Genomic DNA, 19,918 nt, shown 5'->3' on the forward strand with positions numbered 1-19,918 from the left:
ATTCTGAGACACTTGGGCACTTGAAACATTCATAAAGATAGGCCAGATCCTGTGCCATCAAACAAACCTCAACAAATTTCAGAGAATTGAAATCATACAGATTTTAGTCTCTAACTGTAACAAAATCAGTAACAGAAAGACAACAGGAAAATCTCCATATATAGAAATTAAATAACATACTTTTAAAATAGCTCATAGGTCAAAGAGGAATTCTCAAGGGAAAACTTAAAAAAAAAGTGTATGTATACACACACACACACACACCACACACACATATATAAAGCACTGGGGAGTTTCTGTTGTGGCGCCACAGAAATGAATCTGACTAGTATCCATGGGGATGTGGGTTCAGTCCGTGGCTTCACTCAGTGGGTTAAGGCATCACTGTGAACTGTGGTGTAGGTCACAGACACAGCTCGGATCCCACACTGCTATCTGTGGCTATGGCGTAGGCCAGCAGGTACAGCTCCAATTTGACACCTAGCCTGGGAACTAGGGGGTACGGCCCTAAAAAGCAAAAAATAATAATAATAATAAATTTAAAAATTTTGAGAAATACAACATTGCAATTTTGGGGACAAGCGAGAGTAGTGTTGAGAAGGGAAATTCATAGCATTTAAATGTTTATATTAGAAAAGAGGAAGATCCCAAGTCAGTAAGCTTTTACTTTAAGAAACTAAAGAAAGAGAACTTAACTCAGAGCAGCTAGAAGAAAAGAAAGAATGAGTAGAAATTAATGAAATTTAAAGCAGAAAGACGGTAGAGAAAAACAGTCAAACCAAAGGCTAGTTTATTTTAAGAGATCAATAAAATTGCTAAATTTCTAGCCAAGATGACCAAGGGAAAAGAGAACACAAGTTAGCAGTATCAAGAATGAAGGAATTACATAACCCAAAAAACTCTGAAAGATAACACTACAATTATTGTACAAAAACAACAAAACAACACTGTAGTTAAAAGTGGGGCAATGGGGGGAATACTACAAACAACTCTATTCTAATACATTTGAGAGTTTAGATGATATGAGCAAGTTCTCTGAAAGATACAAATTACCTAAGAATTGCCAGACTCACTGAAGAAGAAATAGTTAAGCCGAATAGTAAATATCTATTCAAGAAATTGAATTCCAGGAACTTCCCTTGTGATGCAGCTGGCTGAGGATCTGGTGGTGTCACTGCTGTGGCACAAATTTGATCTCTGGCCTGGGAACTTCCACATGGCATGGATGGAGCCCAAAAAAAGAAAGAAATCGAATTCCAATTTTAAAACCTTCCAAAAAAGAAAACCAGACCCAGATAGTTTCACTGGCAAATTCTAGCAAGCATTTAAGAAGAAACGGTATCAATTCTACATAATTTCTTTCAGAAAAAGAGACAAGGAGAGAATACCTCTGAACTCATTTATCAGACTGGCATTACCTAATACAAACCAAAATATTCCATTATAAGGAAAGAAAACTACAAGCCAATATCCCTCATGGACTCTAGACATAAAATGCTCAAGAAATAGTAGTTTATTAGTAAATAAATTCATCATTATATCAAAAAGGATAATATTTAAGACCAAGTGGGTTTCATTTCAGGAATACAAGACTGATTCCAAATTTGAAAATTCAACAGTGTAATTCACCATGTTATCAGAATTCAACTTTCATTCATAATAAAAATAACTTCAAATTACAAAGAAACTTTTTTAACCTAATAAAGAGTATTTGCAGAAATTCTATAACTAATATGCTTAATAAGGGGAAAACATTGTTTTTCCATAAAATAATATTAAGAACTAGGCAATTATGTTTATTCTCACCACCCATATTCAACATTGTACTGAATGTCCTAGATGGAACAAGGCAAGAAAAATAAGTAAAATGCATACATGTTGGAAAGAAAGAAATTAAATTGCCTCTATTCACAGAAGATACAATATCTGTGTAGAAAAGCATAAAGAATCTATGTAGAAAAACAACTCCTGGGATCTTTCAGTGAGTTTAGCAAGGTCGTAGGGTACAAGGTCAATTTATATTCTTGTACCAACAGTGAACAGTTGGAATGTGAATTTTTTTTTTTTTTTTTTTTTTTTTGCTACCCGTGGCATATGGAGGTTCCCAGGCTAGGGGTCTAGTCGGAGCTATAGCTGCTGGCCTACACTACAGCCACCGCAACATCAGATCCAAGCCACGTCTGCGACCTACAACTCAGCTCCCGGTAACGCCAGATCCTTAACCCATTGAGTAAAGCCAGGGATCAAACCTGCAACCTCATGGTTCCTAGTCAGATTTGTTTCCGCTGTGCCACAACGGGAACTCTGGAATGTGAAATTTTAAAATACCATTTAAATATTCAAAAGTAAGAAAAATACCTACAATTCTAACAAAATATATGCATGGTTTTCATGCTAAAACTATAAAATGTTGGAAGAAATCAAAGACTGAAATGAACAGAGAGAAATGTCACGTTAATAGGTCTGAGGACTTAATATTGTCAAGATGTCACTTCTTCCTAAATTGGTTGATATATTAAACACAGCACCAGTTTAAATCACAGCAAGTTTTTTTGTTTGTTTGTTTTTGTTTTTGTTTTTTTGTAGCTGTCAATAAGCCAATTCTAAAATACATATGGAGGAGTTCCCTGTGGTGCAGTGAGATAAGGACTCAGCATTATCACTGCTATGAGCACAGACAAAAAAAAATTTTTTCTTTTACTTTAAAAAATATGTATGGCAGAGCAAAGAGCTATGAACTACAATGGCCAAAACAATTTTGAAAGAGCAGAATAGGAAGATTGACACTACCTGGTGTTGAGACCTACTATAAAACTGTGCTAATGTTTGGTACTGGCAAAAAGATGAGCACATAGATCTAAGGACAAAACAGAGAGCCCAGAAAATAGACCCATACAAATATATTCAGTTTTGTTTTGTTTTTTTTTACAAAGGAGGTAAAGCAGTTTAGAGGAGGAGTAAGGATAGTCAATACAACTAATGATATTATAGCAATTCAGTATCCATATGCAAAACAGAACCTTGATGTATAATTCATACCTTATATAAAAATTAACTGAAAATGTATTAGAGATTCAGATATAAAGCATAAAACTCTGAAACTTTTAGAAGAAAACATTGGAGAATTACAAAACCAAAATCATAATCTATAAAGAAAAAGATACATAGTTATTACCAAAATGTAAGTTTTACTATGCGAAAAGCCCTGGTCAGAGAATAAAAAGAGAATTTATAGATTAGGAGACAGTATTTGCAAATCACCCATCTAATAAAACACTTGTATCCAGATTGATAGAACTACACACTTGTTAGACTGGCTAAAATTTTTAGAAACTAAAAATGCCCATTCCTGGTGAGGATGCAGAGCAAGAAGCATCCTCATATATTCTTGCTTAGAATGCAAAACAGTACAGCCAATTTGGAAGACAGTTTGGCAGTGTCTTATAAAGTTAAATATAGACTTATACAGACATGTGACCTGCTCTTAAGAGTATTTACTCACGTGAATTGAAAACCATGCTTATAAAAAAAACAAAAACAAAATCCTGTATTTTTCATAATCTCCCAAAACTGAAAACAACCCAGATATATGTCTTTCTAGCAGATGAATGGGTATACATACTCTAGGACATCCATACAAAGGAATATTGCTCAGCAGTAAAAAGGGATGAGCTGTTTATTCACCACAGTAGAGATAAATCTTAAATGAATTTTGTTAGTTGAAAGAAGCCAGATCCAAAAGACTGCATAATATATGACTACATTTTATATTTCATTCTGGAAAATACAAAACAGAAGTGGTTTGCAGGAGTGGGGAGAGGAGTTAACTACCAAGGGGTGGTATAAGTGAGGTTTTGAGAGGATGGAACCATCCTGAGATACTGTGTTATTGGATGCACAAATCCATGCTTTTATTACAAAATACAAAACTGTACATTACTGCAACTCTGTGCAGTAAAAAAAAAATCAACCAGATTCCAGGGGAACCTAAGATGGAATACAGACCATAATACATGAACATAACTGTATTACAGATGAGTGACATGATGTCATCAAAGGGGCTGAGAAAGAAAGGAACTAGTTTAGATGACTTTGGAAACTGTTTTGGCTGGATACTGTAAGGAGGGAGACCACAAAAAATTATATGAAATCTTGGTGCTCAGGTTGGTAAATTTGTTAAATACACACCCTTAAACAAATAAGTAAATATTGTAGTTGTAGGTAAAGAAAGCCAGGTTTCTCAAAAAAAAAAAAAAAAAAAAAAAAAAAAAAAGTCGCAGTTAAGCAAGGTGGTAGGATGGAGAAGGGTGGAATTAACCCAGGTTTTTGGGGTTGTAGTTGTAGGTTTTAGGATGAACTGATTTTTTTAAAATAATAAATACACCTTGAGCCAAAGGTGCCCAAGAATAAGAAAGTAAATGTCAGAAGTCATAGGAACGAACCTCTCAAAAGAGCTGCCAGTGGCCAGAACTAGAACAATTTAAGCCACAAAATGAATAACAATATTTTTGGATTCTAACCCAAAGAATAAAAAAATGCTGATACTATTACTAAATAAGTGTTTGAATAAATAAATAAAAGGGGAAGGAACAACTGCGGCTTAGGGAAGATTTCTAATTAATATACACCAAGGGTGCTGTACAATAGAAAACTGACAGAACACTGTAAACCAACTATAAGCGAAAAAATAAAAATCATTATAAGAAATATATATGTGTAGAAAAATGAAAGAAATAGCAAATTACTATTACAACATCATGGTGCAGACCTTGTAAGCAGGGTTAATGGATGAATGTTAAAATTTTTATTATAAAAAAATTTAAGGAGAAATGCGATATTTGGTAAATCTCAGAATGTCTCTCCTCAAATAATCATTGATTACAAAAGGGAAAATAGTGATTTTACACTGGAGAATCCTGGAAGACACAGCCTGAACTAGAAGAGCGGGGTTAACATCACTGGTAATGGAAGGACATGTATCTGTTTTGTTGGGGGTTTTTTTGTGGGTTTTTTTTTTTTTTTTTTTTTAGCCACACCTGTGGTATATGCAAGTTCCTGGGCCAGGGATTGAACCTGTGCCACAGCAGTGACCAGAGCCCCTGCAGTGACAATGCCAGATCCTCAACCCACTGAACCACAAGGGAACTACATGTGTCTGCTGATAAGATGTGCTAGAAGAATTATGTCACCTCTGTGGTCTTTTTCTAAAAATCCATGCTCTTTGCCTGAGGAAGTATCATACAGACCCAAACCAAAGGACAATCTATGAGATGTCCAACCAGTAGTCTTCCACAGTTGTCAAGGTCATGAAAAACCAGGAACTGTGGGGACCTGATGACAAAAGGTATGTGAGATGCAGGATCTGCTCCTGGACCAGAAAAAAGACATTCATGAAAAGACTGGTGAAATCCAAGGAAAGTCGGTAGCTTTGGTTACGACTGCATTGCTTCGTTGGTCCTGACAGCTGCGTCACGTTTCTTCAAGATGTTAAAACTGTGGGAAACTTGGTGAGGTTGTGATGATGTGCTCTCCAAGTCAAATTATTTCAGAATACAGAGTTAAAAATACACACATATGTATAACAAATACACCCCAAGAAAAGGAGCTGAGAAAAAATGGCAATTAGGATAGTCTTTTGGTTCTCCTTTCGGGACCTGGATGTGGAATGCCTGCCACTATCTTTCAGAAATAAAAACTACAGGAACTTTATCATTTAAGGAACAGAAATATGTTGATAAGAATTACTAATATTCTGCAAAGACAAACTACAAGTTTGATATTTAGCACTTGTCAGTTTTCTCAATCTTTTTTTAAGATATCATGAAGCATCTTTGTGGAATTTTTTAAATTTGCCACAGTAACTAGTTCCACCCTTATCCCTGTAGGTTAAAGTGAAAACTGTATAGACCCCCATAGTGTTTTGATGTCTCTTGTATAGGTGAAGATGGGTAAAGATACCTACTAACAAAAAGATGAGCAGTTTGCCCATATTTGAAATAGCAGTTGTAGGCCAGATATTTATTTTTCAGAGTAAATAATGAGCCTTCCTCCTATTTTACACATTGTCTGCAGATAAATCTGCTTTCAGGCTGGGGCTTCATGTATTAGTGATGCTTATCAAGATAACATTCACGGATTGACAAAGGAGCTTGACTTATTAAAGTGAAATAAGAAAACAACTAGTAATTATTTCTAGCATGTTAATATTTTCTAAATGTGTATGAAAATAGGAGCAAATGTTTCGTTCATCCCTTTTCTGTATGTAATTTATCAGTTCATTTCTTCTCCAGTCTCATTTTCTTCATATATGTGGTCTTTCTCCACTGTAATTAATTGTATTCATTTGAAAATTACATTTGCAAATGATAAACATATAAATTTGTATTATTTTAAACTATTACATTAATCAACAAATGTTTGAATTCTTGTTTCATAAACACCATCCTAGCTATTGTGGGAAATAAGGAAACAAAATAATTTCTGCCCACTAAGGAGTACAGAATCTAGGATAAGATAAATGGACATGTGTGACCAGGTAGGGTAAGGATGGGAAGATTAAGATGTAAATGCAGACTTAGTATTCTTGAGATTCCAGATAGAAACTAGTATCATGATTAGGAAATCCATTTGTATATTGTCACAGTAGCAGGGCCGTGCAGGCGAGGCCAGCATAAGGACAGACCAAGTAGGAGTGTCTGTAAATCCTGGCTCTAGAAAACTTAACAGAATCTTTTCAGTCTTTTGAAGTCAACTGCAGGTACAGAGACAATGAATGATTTATATTTGTACTCATTGTGCATTTAATCATTTTTTTAGACTTCCAAACAACTGCTAGTGTCCAGATAACGTGTTTTTCTAAAGCAGTATTTTATTTTTGAGTACCAACAGTCTTAGTTTTAATTCTCTTATCCTTCTTATGTGCTGAGTACAGTCGGAGGAAGAGGAATTGGAGTTGGTGAGTGTGGGTTTCTGCTTAAATGGAGTTGTTGCAAAAGATGTAGAAAGTACTAATTCTTTTCAGTCTTTTTTCTAACTAATGTTCCCTTGTTACACAGAATTTTTTTTTCTTGTTATTAAGTACTGTCCAAACATTTTGAATAACTAAACCAACCTGCTGGTACTGCAGAGTCTGATTTTTATATTTATAATTATATATCTTGACCCATTTTATTTCTTGGAGAGAACTTTGGAATAAAGCCTTTATAAACATAACTGTCCATGATCACAAGACACCTTAAAGAATTTTTTTAAGGAAAGATACAAAATACCTTATATAGTTCCCCAAATTATTAACATATTTTTAGAAAATGACTTCACCCTCACAGTTCCTTAGATTGTAACACACTGTCTTGTGTTGTTTCTCTTTCTTTCAAAAAGATTACATCATTTTTGGTGAGGTCACCTTTTTCACAGAGTTAGAATTATTTCATCCTGCATGAAATGATCTGAACCACAAGGGGGTTCCCTGTTTACCAAAACGAATGTCTTTAATTGAACATACACAAACTTACTTTTTTTTCTATCAGAAGATATTCTGTTCTTAAAAGTAGCAGCTACCTTTTTTTCCAAAACAATTTCTATTGGCTTTTCTTCATGAAAGTAAATTTGATTAAAAGTAACTTTCAGTTGATCTATTTCTTTGGGAATTAAAACTCAGACTTCACAGAACTGATCTTCTGATTTCAAAGTCAGCTGCTAAATATATGACTTTAAGGGGAATAAAACTTGAAAATGTTTAGTTTTTAGCATGGACAGGGGTTCAGAGTGCATGAAAGCATGGGGGAAAGGCATCTGTTGGTTTTATTTATATTTTATTGTTACATACTATGCATGTTGGTGTGTTTTGCACATTTTGTTTCTTTTCAACAAATTTAAGGTTGTCTGTGCTCTGTCCTTAAAATGAGAGATGGTTCTTTAACTTTGTGATCACTCTCACAGTTTTGGATGTGGTTTTATATTAGTTAACTAAAATATACTAGCTAGCTGTCACTGTGGTATTGGATTATATATCATGTTCAGATATTTAATATCTTTGGGGTAAATAATGATACAGCAATGATTAGCAAGTAGAAATTTATAGTTCAATATAAAATGATTCATCTTAGATTAAACCTCACTATTTATACCCTTAAATTAGCATGAATACTTCCTTGTGAACTTGTAATTATCTAGCAGTATGTTGCCCTCTAGTGGCTCTGGAAATCAATGGCCTTGAGATTGGGAGCTGTGATGGGTAGAACCAACATATTGGAATCTCACTGTTAAACACACACACACCACCACCACCACCACCACCACCCTATCTTGAGGTCACACCAGGAAATTTCTGGGGAGATGGAAGCTGCTGCATGGATAGAGCCAGGCCAAACCATATCATTCTGTATTTTTCACATAGTATTTGACTCTTGAATTTTCAGTGACCAAATCTGTGAGAACAAATTAAGTCCAAATTAGGTATCTGTTTCATAAAGTCATTAAAATTTTTACCTTGATGCTGAGACTAAAATATATTCCTAGTTGTCATATGTTGACTTTACCCTCAATTACAGAATCTCAAAGATAAGTTTTTAAGTATTTGAAAACTATGAAGTCTAGTAATCATAAAAATAAACATTTGTAATTAAGAAACAAATATATGACCAAAAACTATAAACAGCTATTCATAGTTCTAAAACTTAAGCTAATTCAGAGTCTAAAACTTAATCAGTGTAAAATGCAGAGCTTTATGTATCAGAACCAAAATACAATCAGAAGCACAATCTGTTTGATTTCAGCAAGTTTTTCAAATTAGCTAGAGCTCTAAAATGTAATCATAGATGTCTCTGACCCAAAATGAGTAAGGACAGATGCCCTGGAGCCTACACTGAAGATTCTCTTAGAGCCAGGCCACAGAGATTCCTCTAGAAGCCTTACAATTCTGGAACAACTTTACTTCATGACAGCTCTGGGGGAATAGCTGTGGATAAAAAGGAATAAATAAGTTTATCCTTTTTTTAAAAAAAACAGTTACATAAGAATTTGGGGCCATAGGGTTTCTTAGAACAGTGATTTAAGGATACATTCTTACATTTCTGTTGTTCAAGCACTTCCGAACTATTACCTTACTAGGTTACCTTACCTTAACAGTAGTAGTACAAATCAGGCAGCACAGTGATCACTATCCTCTCTACCCTGCAAACAAAGAGGTTTTGGAGAGGTTGAATGATTTTCCCAGTTCTTAGGAACTATGGGACAAAAACCAGCATAACCATATACAGAATGGTCGGTCTTTCCAACATCCTCTAACAAGATTGGAAAACTTGTTACAAACTGAAAGGAAATAAACTGAGATCTGATCCTGATCGAATGATCAGTGTTCAGATAACTAGATCTACCCAAAGGCCTTCATTTGATTACCCTTTGAAATGGTAATAGAGAAAATTGAATCACATTCTGACTTTATAATTTCTAAGGCTCCAAGTTATACTTTTACTTATATGGTTTAGACCCTCAAATGTCAGTTATCTGGCTGTAATTTCTTCCTTTGAAAAAACTGACCTTGGAGTTAGGCTTTGGCCTTCTTGTGTTCTAATCACATGGAACTCAGAGGCAGTTCTGTTCCTGATCCTTCATTTTAGGAAGTGTTCACTTAAGGCAGTACAGTAAGAAACTGCTCTGTCATAGCCCTACACATAGAGAGAGTGATGACTACCTTAAGCTGACTTGATTATTTAATACTTGATTTTTTTTTTATTTCCTTCTGTAGATGGGATACTGTGTAGGTGCTGTCAGTCAGCAAGCATTTACTATTGTTTCATCCACAGAGCTTTTCCTTTCTTAAAACAGGAGACTGTGAAGGGAAGGGATACACATCTGAATCTGTTGTTAAAAAATAGGTCATGGTGGATGATGTTGAGAATGAGGGAAGCTGTGCCTGTGTGGGGTCAGGGAGTAAGTGGGAAATCTCTTTACCATCCCCTCAGTGTTGCTGTGACCCTTAAACTGCACTTTAGAACAGATTTGTGGTTGCCAAGGGGGAGGAGCAAAGGATTGGGAGTTTGGGATTAGCAGAGTCAGACTATTATATAGAGGATGGGTAAACAACAAGATCCTACTGTGTAGCACAAGGAACTATATTCAGTATCCTGTGATAAACCGTAATAGAAAGGAATATGAAAAAGAATGTGTATGTATAAACCGAATCACTTTGCTATACAGCAGAAATTAAACATTGTAAATCAACTGTACTGCAATAAAATTTTAAGAACTAAAACTGAAATAAAATATCCTTCTACTTAAAATAAAACTGCACTTTTAAAAATGTTTATAAAAGTATCTATCTACATACATACATATACATATATAATACATATATATCTGTGTGTCAGCTGTAGGATCACAAGGAAGTAAATAGGAATACAAGCCACACTTAAGTAAGCATGACTTAAAACCATGTTAATATATAAATGGTGCAGATAAAAGTAGTTTTGATTCTTATATTCTCAAGAACTTATCATCTCCATGTATACAAATGGCTTGCTACCTCTGGGTATTTAAAATCCACATCTGCTTTATTTCAGGTCACTGACATCTTTATAGCAGCATCAGGTCCACCCCTAATGCAAGTTTCTATCTTAAGGATGTATCTTGGACATCAATAAACTCTATGAAAAGTACTTTAGGGGAAAATGAACAATAATGTAAAATATGTTCCTTATAATTAAATATTTAGTTATTCCCATTAGTATTTTTAGGGCTTTCATATCATCACTGCTTTAGGAAATAATGACATTCACATCATAAAACTGTGAAAAATGTCACTTGTAAATTGAATGTTATTTTGAAAATATTAAGTTTGAATATAAATACTCACAGAATAGCACTTTTACTTTTTTCTGCTCTCTCACAGAATACCCAGAGGATAAGCAGTTCTCAAGCCCCCCAGCCCCTAGCTACCCCAGTGGTGTCTGTGACCACCCCAAGTCTGCCTCAGCAAGGGCTGGTGTACTCAGCAATGCCAACCGCCTACAACACCGGTAAGCCTGCTGTTACCTTTTGTTGGTTTTATTTCTTTGTTTTTGCTCCATATATGCTTTTGTGATTTTTTTAAAAGTATGTTTATTGAAATGAATTATTTCCAGTTTCTTAGATTCACATTTTACATATGTTTAAAAAAAAAAAAACCTGCTAGTCTTAAAAAAAGTACACATTTGCCATAGAAAGATTTCCAAGTGTGAACTTTTACTTACCACCTGACAAAGAAAAACTAGCTGTCATGAAAATTACGGTGAGCAGCAAACCAAGGAATACACTCGACATTTTCTATGCAGTTCTCATTATGCAATATCTCACTCTCTGAGGCCTGTGAAATAAGGTGTTTTCTATACATTGTTGTGTCAGTCTACTTTGGGGAAGACTGAATCCCTTTGGACCTGAGGACTTGAGAGGTGGTAGCTGGGTGGCTGGGCTAACGGGTGGTGGTTTCCTCCATGTGACAACCCACTTAGCTTCTGTTGTTTGTGCCTGAGGGGCAAGACCAGGAGCTTTTTTGTTTCTCCTCAGTCAGTCACTTCTCACCTCCAAGTGGAGCTTTTTACTCATTCATGTTTATTTAGAGATTTCATTCTCCAAAATACTACTTGGAGGGTAAATTAGGCAAATTTAAGAGTGCTGCACTGATTGGAGGGGTGCTTGTAACCATGCAGGCTGTGTAGATAACCCAGTGTGGGCAGGTTTTGTTTAGATTTGCCATTCTTGGGCATGCAGGAGACATGTGTGGTTTCACTATCTCACCAGCTGAGCCAAACACCTGAGCTTCAAAAGAAGGAAAGACAGAAATAGTTAAAAATACCTTGCCTGTTTTTCAGAGATTACAGTGCAGGGAATTTATTCTTTTGTGATTCTAGTAAGTAGACTAATAAAGATCATGTAATTTTAGACTCCAGGGTAAATGCTTTCCACTGCTCTCTGGAGCTCCCTGAGGGGTACAGAGCCATCAATCCATTTGATTGCTGCTTTAATCCCAAATCATTCTTTTAAAACAGAAACAAGTGTAAAAGGTTTTGTTGAAAAAGAAAAGCCTCTTAGGAAATGTCTACCGTAACCTTTACCAACAATCAATATTGAAAAAAAAAAAAAAAAAGTCTAAATCTAGAGTAAAGCCAGGGATTATGCCTTCATAGAAATCATCCTGATCACCAGCTATATGAGCGATGCTATTCTAGGGACAACCTTCTCTCCCACATTTATTCTAGGAAAGGAGGCAGGACACACCTAAGTTGGTAAATGTGGGGGGAAATCCTGAGTAGTGGAAGTGACCAGCTCAAACTCTGATCCCGAGAAGGCAGAAAAGAGAGAAATCTCTGAGCTGGAGTATTCAGAGGAGTGCTGGTTGAGAAGATGGGGCTTGAGCTTGGGTGTCAAGGTTAGATTACAATTTACTGAACGTTTCATGACAGGTTCTTCAGTATGGAACTTAGATACTCCACTGTATTTGTTTTTAGAAATGCCATTAGATTGGAAAGAATCTGTTTTTTAAAAGTCCTGAAGGAATTACCAAAACATAAATTAGAAGTCAGATTCTCTCAAAACTGTCTGTCACTTAGCATTGGTCTCAGTCCTTCCTTAACCACTGAGTCTTTGCTCTCTCTCTCAGAGCACCTATTCTATTTAATGTTACCACATTATCTTTATCGTATTTATCTTTTTAAAACAAGCATCCATGTGTGTCTTTTGTTAGTATATCAGCTGCCTTTCTGTACATTGTTAAGAGTCAAACACATGCCAGTCAGTGAGTAAAGGAATGAATAAGTGAGCAGCAACACTTCAAAAAGAACAATAGTTCTGTGTGGAGGAACCATACACATCCTTCCTCATGCCCATCAGTAAAAACACTGCCAGCTTCTCAGACTTACTCTGGATCCATTCAGCGCATGTTTATTGAACACCTACGATGTGCTAGGCACTGGAAATACAAGAGTGCATGGTTAACATGGAATGTGGGATCTATCAGAGGAGAAGGACACAAGACAGACAGCTCTAGGAATAATTTATTAGTCATGTTAGGGCTACATTGAAGCTTCAACCTGAAGGCACGTGTGTGACTCAGCCAGGCACGGTAGGGAGAGTTCCAGGAAGAGGGAGTGCTGTGCACAAAGGCTGGGAGGCTGCAGAGCATGGCTGGAGGGACAGAACAGTGGTAGAGTTGAATCTGCAGAGCTAAGTAGGGTTGCACAGGCCTTGTTGAGGATGGTGGGCATGATCTTGAGGGCACTGGGAAGCCATAGAAAGATTTTAAGCAGAGAGGTATCATGACCATATTTGTTTTTTAAGATCATTTGGCTACAGTATGCAGTGGGGCATGGGGCAAAATTGAATTCAAGGACACCACACAAGAGGCTACTATTGATGGTCCACATAATGGATATTGCATATAGCTTGATCTAGGGTATAGTGGTAGAGATGGTGAATCTGGGGCAGGCTTTGAGAGACAGTAGTAGAATTGACCAGACTTGGTGGCTGGTGGGGGAAGTGAGAGGGATGTTCAACAATAACACCCACAGGTTTCTGGCACAAACAGTTAGGTGAAAGTTGGTGCCAATTACTGAAGAGAAGCAGGTTTGGAGGAAATGATGAGTCCAGTTTGGGTCATGTCAAATTTGAACACTGAATGAGGAAAATACAGTCGGAACAGAATCCTAAGCACCAGCTATGCTATTTTAACTCAGTTTCTTTTTTTAAGATGCTAATTCACAAGGGAGACCAATTTCTTTAAACACCTCTCTTGAGATATGACAAAGAAGTTAAAAGTAGAAGGGTTTTTACCACCTCTCTTTAGAACTAAGTGGAAAAGACAACTGTGAATGATGAACTGAAATAACTACGAGTGTATGATAACTAATATCCTAAGTCATAGTCGAAGTGATTATGACTGAAGTATGTGAAATGAGCTGTATTATATTCTCGTAACACAGAATCTTCCCATAAACTTGAAATTACTTTGCATGCAGTCAGAGATCTTTGACAGTTCTTGAACTTTGAACAAATGCAATTAATTAATTATGTGATAATGGATAGACTGTCCATGTCACTAAGGTTGGCCCCATGAGAAGGGGAACTGTCTGTCCTTTTCCCCCTATACTTCGAGATGATCTAGATATAGTCAGGGTGAGCCTGAGTGTTTGTCTTTGTTCAGGAGGGTAGTGGTGAGCATACTTGCCTAAAATAACAATTATATAGGAACAGCCTTTATTGATGGCATTTTTATTATTCTATTTACAAGTCTGAAAAAAGCATCTCAGTTTTTTGGAAATAATAATCTATAAACATTTAATACAAAACTGTAAACATTTAGTATAAAATTGAAACCTTTTTTATTGAAATAATCCCAGACAACTGAATATAGCTAGGTCCTATAAACCTCCCAAAAGAAAATCTTTGTGGATTTTAGATCCATACTGTGGTGTTTATGCTAATCAGTACCTGGCTTCTCTCAACCTAAGAAAACTTCTGAAGTAACTATTTGAAAAACAGATTTTGTGTGGCCCTTTTATTACACACACGAGCAACATTCCCTTCTTTTTCAGATTACTCACTGACTAGTGCAGACCTGTCAGCCCTGCAGGGCTTCAACTCCCCAGGAATGCTGTCTCTGGGACAGGTGTCAGCCTGGCAGCAGCACCATTTAGGACAAGCAGCCCTCAGCTCTCTTGTGTGAGTAACTAGAAATTTTCCCTAAATTTCTACTCCCAGCCTGCGCTCTCTCTTTTTCTGTCAGTTAAAATCTTTTGCTCTGTTGACTTTCATATGAATATCCTGCAGTGATTCTTTTTTAGGTGGTGCAAGTGTTTGGAGAAAACATTCTTTCCTGGCTCTAGTTAATAGCTTGGGTACTGAGCAAACCAGGCATTCCTTGAAGAGATTCGGGGAGCAAGGCTTCTCTGATACAGATACACTGAGGCAGAGACTCAGTTCATATCTAAGGAGATGCCAAGGCACAGGTGTCACCCAAAGGCACCCCTTCTGCCCACTGACCACTGTTCAGGCTGCCTATCCCTCCCCCTGCTTCCCAACCCTGTGTCTCATCCAGTGTTTGAAGAATGGCAGCCAGAAGGTATCCGGACCTCCCTCCCGCCCTTCTCTTCTGTTACTTTGCTCAATAGCAACAGACAAAGGGAGTGAGAAGATGAGCTGTACCTTTTCTCTCTCTCTGGATTGTAGCAAAGCAGCAGTAGGGTGGGCATCTTAGGGGTGAGTCAGGCTGTATGGGATTCATGTGGTTGATCCCAGCCTGCTGCAGATACTGCCTCACGAGGAAAGTTTCACAAAAGAGTGTTCTTTATGGACAGCGTATGGGGATATAACTGAAAAGGGTTTATAGTGCTGCCCAGGTAAGACCAGAGCTCAGTGGCAGAAAGAAGGAATGGCAAGGCCATGGAGCAGGTGGAAGAGAGCATCCCAGAAGTGGGGACAGCATAGCAGGCCCAGTGGGCCTCCATGAGGGGCTCACCCCTGCTCAGGAAAGTCCCCAGAGAGCCTCCCTGCATCTTATCAGTAGTCTTTTTGGGAATTATGTCATGGAAAGAGGTGTGGAGGATCTGAGGGCAATCTCTTTGTGTGCATGGATGTTTGTTTGGCCCTACGACCTGTGCAGAACATCCTAAATGAGCACAAAATAGCCCTGCAAAAGCCAGTGGAAATGGCTTGGTGCTCAGATGGTGGTGTAGGGGGAGCCTGTGCAGCCCTACTATGTCCCACCCTGAACAAGTTCCTTAGGCCTTCCTGAATCTCCTTCCCCATCGGAGAACAGGATGACACCCTTGATTTCTGGGAGCTACTGTGAGACTAGGCGAGATGCTGTGCCTGACACAGAGCCAGAGCAGAGGAGAAACTGAGGAAGAGGAGGCAGAGTTCAAGCTGCCCTGTTGGTCCTCTGCCATTTCCATGCACTAGTCACTGACTCAGCTACAAAAATACCGAGACTGTGGGCAGTACGACCAGCCACTAAAAGTCTCAACTGGTTTTTCCCTCGCAGAGAGTTGTGATTTCTGAGTACTTGCACTACAGGAAACACCAAATCTGGTCCTAGGGAAGGAATTCTGACAGTATTTCAGACCCTAGGCTCCCGTCAGGCAGGAGCTATCTGTAACACTCCACGTATGCAGCTGCATATACAAACCATCTAACAACTCTTTTTTTCCCTTCAGTGCTGGAGGGCAGCTATCTCAGGGTTCGAATTTATCCATTAATACCAACCAAAACATCAACATTAAGTCAGAACCAATTTCACCTCCCCGGGATCGAATGACCCCATCAGGCTTCCAGCAGCAGCAGCCACCTCCGCCATCACAGGCCCCCCAGCCACAGCCCCCTCAGCCCCAGCCTCAGCCTCAGCCCCAGGCCCGGCAGGAAATGGGCCGCTCCCCTGTGGACAGTCTGAGCAGCTCCAGCAGCTCCTATGATGGCAGCGACCGGGAGGATCCACGGGGTGACTTCCATTCTCCGGTTGTGCTCGGCCGACCCCCAAACACTGAGGACAGAGAAAGCCCTTCAGTAAAGCGAATGAGGATGGACGCATGGGTGACCTAAGGCTTCCAGGCTGGTGTTTGTACTTTGTGTTACTGCGGTGAACTGCCCTACATATCTAAATTGGTAAATAAGGACATGAGTTAAATATATTTATATGTACATGCATACATATATATCCCTTTACATATATATGTATGTGGGTGTGAGTGTGTATGTGTGGGTGTGTGTTGCATACACAGAATCAGGCACTTACCTGCAAACTCTCATAGATGTGCAGTTGTGCATCCCATGGCAAACAGAGCACCCTGTAGGCAGAGTCTAGCCTGGCACTTCCTTGGACTACTTGTTTCATAAGATAACCAGTTTTTGCAGAGAAACATGTACCCATATATATAATTCTCCCACACTAGCTTGCAGAAACCTAGAGGGCCCCTACTTGTTTAATTTAACTGTGCGGTGACTGTAGTTACTTAAGAAAAATGCTTTGTAGAACAGAGCAGTAGAAAAGCAGGAACCAAGAAAGCAATACTGTACATAAAATGTCGTTTATATTAATTACCCAACCTGGCATGGGTCTCTATTGCAAAGAGGTGCATGGGAAAGGGCTGTTGATATTAAAAAACAAAAAAACAAAACAAAAAAGCCCCACACATAACTGTTTTGCACGTGCAAAAATGTATTGGGTCAAAGAAGTGATCTTTAGCTAATAAAAAAAGAAAGAATAGAAAACACGCATGAGATATTCAGAAAATACTAGCCTAGAAATATAGAGAATTAACAGTAAATTAATATATTAAGTTATAATTGGAATATGTCAGAAGTTTCTTTTTACATTCATATCATAAAAATGAAAGAAACTGATTTTAGCTCATGTATATTTTATATGAAAGAAAACACCCTTATGAATTGATGACTATATATAAAATTATATTCACTACTTTTGAACACATTCTGCTATGAATTATTTATATAAGCCAAAGCTGTATGTTGTAACTTTTTTTTTTTTTTTTTAGAGAATAGCTTTATCTTGTTTTAACTTTTTACTTTTATTTTAAGAGGGGGAAAAAACAAACAAAAATATCTTGCAAGCAGAACCTTGGAAAAAAAAAGCCATGAATACTTATTATTCTATATGTAAATTAAAAGTTGAGCCAAACTCTTTGTGTATATAGCATCTTAAATATATTATCACCTTTGATGTAAGTACCTATGTATTGTATGGTCACCAGATTAAAAAGTATATTTTTGTGGATTGCCGCCAATTTGGGGGGAAAAGGCGAGATCCTTATTAAGTAGAGTATTCACTGTTTAATATTTACTATTTTGTTAAATATACTGTACTTTGGATTTTAATTATTAGCCCAGTCTTTTCAGAAGATTGTATAAAGGGGTTTCTCCCCTCACTGGTGGTGAATGTGTGATGTTACATTGTAATCTTTGTGCTGTATGGGTTGAGCATCATTATATATTTTATATGTGTATATAAATAGCAAAGTGGCAAAAAAAATTGGTGTTAAGTTCATCCTGCATAAATGTAAAATGTGTTGTTAACAGAGTTTATAAGGCATTATTTAAAACTTGCCTTTTGTGAGGAAAAAGAATATAGTAGAAAAGCTGACCTAATTTAATTAATATTAGAGAAAATGGCAAAATAGTAGATGAGCACAAAGGTTTTATAAGTGGTAAATTATTAGGGAAAAATATTTGTGGGGGAAGGGATCTTTCATCCTTGACCCTCTAAAAGAGAATGATGCAGCCGGTTACAAAATATTGCTATTCTGGACATTCTGTGCGTTGAATGACACTGCAGTGTGGGGAGAAAGCCTCTCATGGTGCAGATCCTTGGCACAACTCTTGCCACCCAAATGCCCTCAATGAGATGCTAAGGCCTTACTCTCACAAGAAGACAGCTAAGTGGAGACAGCGAGTTGGGCAGTTTCCTGGGCTTGTGCCATGAACAAAATTCAAAGTCCTGTATATCTTTCATCATCGATTTTTAAATACTCCTTTTCTTGAGAAACTCAAAATAAGGGTTTAGATTACTGCTGTTTTACATTTTAAACTTAATATTGAGCAGCTACCTACAATTTTTACTTATGTTTTATTTTTCCCCCTAAATTGTGTTCCTTTTGACATTTTCCTTATATATGCTATTTGTGACAAATCATCAGCCAGATTTCCTGGCTGACACATAGGTAGTAAGTACAGGATAATCTTGTAGCATTCACAGCTGCAAAGTAGCATTCTGTTTTTAATGACAGTTTGGGTAGTAAATTTTGATAGAGGCCAAAAAGGGAGGGCGATATTCTCTCTCCTCTCGTCAGTTTAGACATTTGGCTCTTACTTATTTTTCTTTAAAATGTATTTATTTTGCTGTACCACTTACAGGCACATTTCTTCATGAGGTCACACCTAATTGAAACAAGACAGTCTCCCAACACTGAATTTCCAAGATAATCCTTACCACTTTGTAAACCATTTATAGCTTTGAGAGTGTTCAGTGCTTCTTTGGTTGTTATTTATGCATGTTCATGAACTTCTGCTGTACACGGGATAGGAGTTAACACATTCACATTTACTGTCTATTTTCTTGTGTGCCTTACGAGATGGCTTTTCTGACTGTATCTCAATAATCTTTCTTTCTATGCAGGTTTATAATCAGTACAACTACTGTTTTCTAAAATAACATTACGCAAGGCTCGGAGTTTGTATTTCAATTACACTGACCAAGTAACAATATATTCCGTTTTCAGGAACTGAGTATTTGACTGTTAACCCTTTTCCCCACACACCCAGTGTGACCTAGAGCATGTGGACTTGACAGAGACACCCTCAGCCAGACCCCGTGTACCAACGCATATACATACACGCACCTGGTGAAAACCCCCTCTGAGTGGGGAAGACACTGACGTGGTACTTGAGAGCCTACTTTCTTACCCTTTTAGACTCATGCATTTTGTATGACACCATTGCAAGAAAATTTCATCCCTGCAGATGCAGTATTTTATTACTAAAAGACAAAAACAAAAAAAGCTTAGAGTACATTGCACTGGTTAAAGTACAGTTTCCTTCAGCACTCTGCCTGGTATTACACTGAGAGAGTCAGCAACCATCATATGTCTACAGATGGTCCCAACCAAAACTCCATCCTGTGAGCCCTAATTATGTTCATTGTGTTAGAGACTAAATCAGGGGTTTGTTCTAAAAGAACAGCATATGTTTTACCATTTCCTTTTACTGTAAAAACAGCTGATAAAGCATTAACATATTTTCTGTATTAACCATCATGCGCACAAGAAATACATAGTAAATAACCAGAAAACTCCTGGCATTGGATCATAAGAAGCTAGATGATTAGAATGTGAAAAAGATTTTACAAATGTAAAACTTTTATTTCTCTGTAGAAACTTTC

General features: G+C 37.4%; 1 protein-coding gene across 2 annotated transcripts in view; it reads left to right on the forward strand.

The window, feature by feature from the left end:
* The window catches only part of MEF2A (myocyte enhancer factor 2A), a gene marked incomplete at its 5' end in the record, with an annotated part of 110,383 nt that extends 92,786 nt beyond the window's left edge, over positions 1-17,597 (forward strand). The window contains 4 exon segments of one of the 2 annotated variants that reach the window (NM_001097421.1): positions 6,932-6,955; positions 10,889-11,015; positions 14,565-14,691; positions 16,185-17,597. In NM_001097421.1, coding sequence (NP_001090890.1) covers positions 6,932-6,955; positions 10,889-11,015; positions 14,565-14,691; positions 16,185-16,566 — 660 coding nt within the window. 2 annotated transcript variants of the gene reach the window in all.
* Between the last annotated feature and the right edge of the window lie 2,321 nt (positions 17,598-19,918).

This window comes from Sus scrofa, chromosome 1, assembly GCF_054392235.1.
Source record: "Sus scrofa isolate SSC_HxYL_T2T_F1_AM1 chromosome 1, Sscrofa_HxYL_maternal_Yorkshire_Landrace_v2.0, whole genome shotgun sequence".
Taxonomy (NCBI): Eukaryota; Metazoa; Chordata; class Mammalia; order Artiodactyla; family Suidae; genus Sus; species Sus scrofa.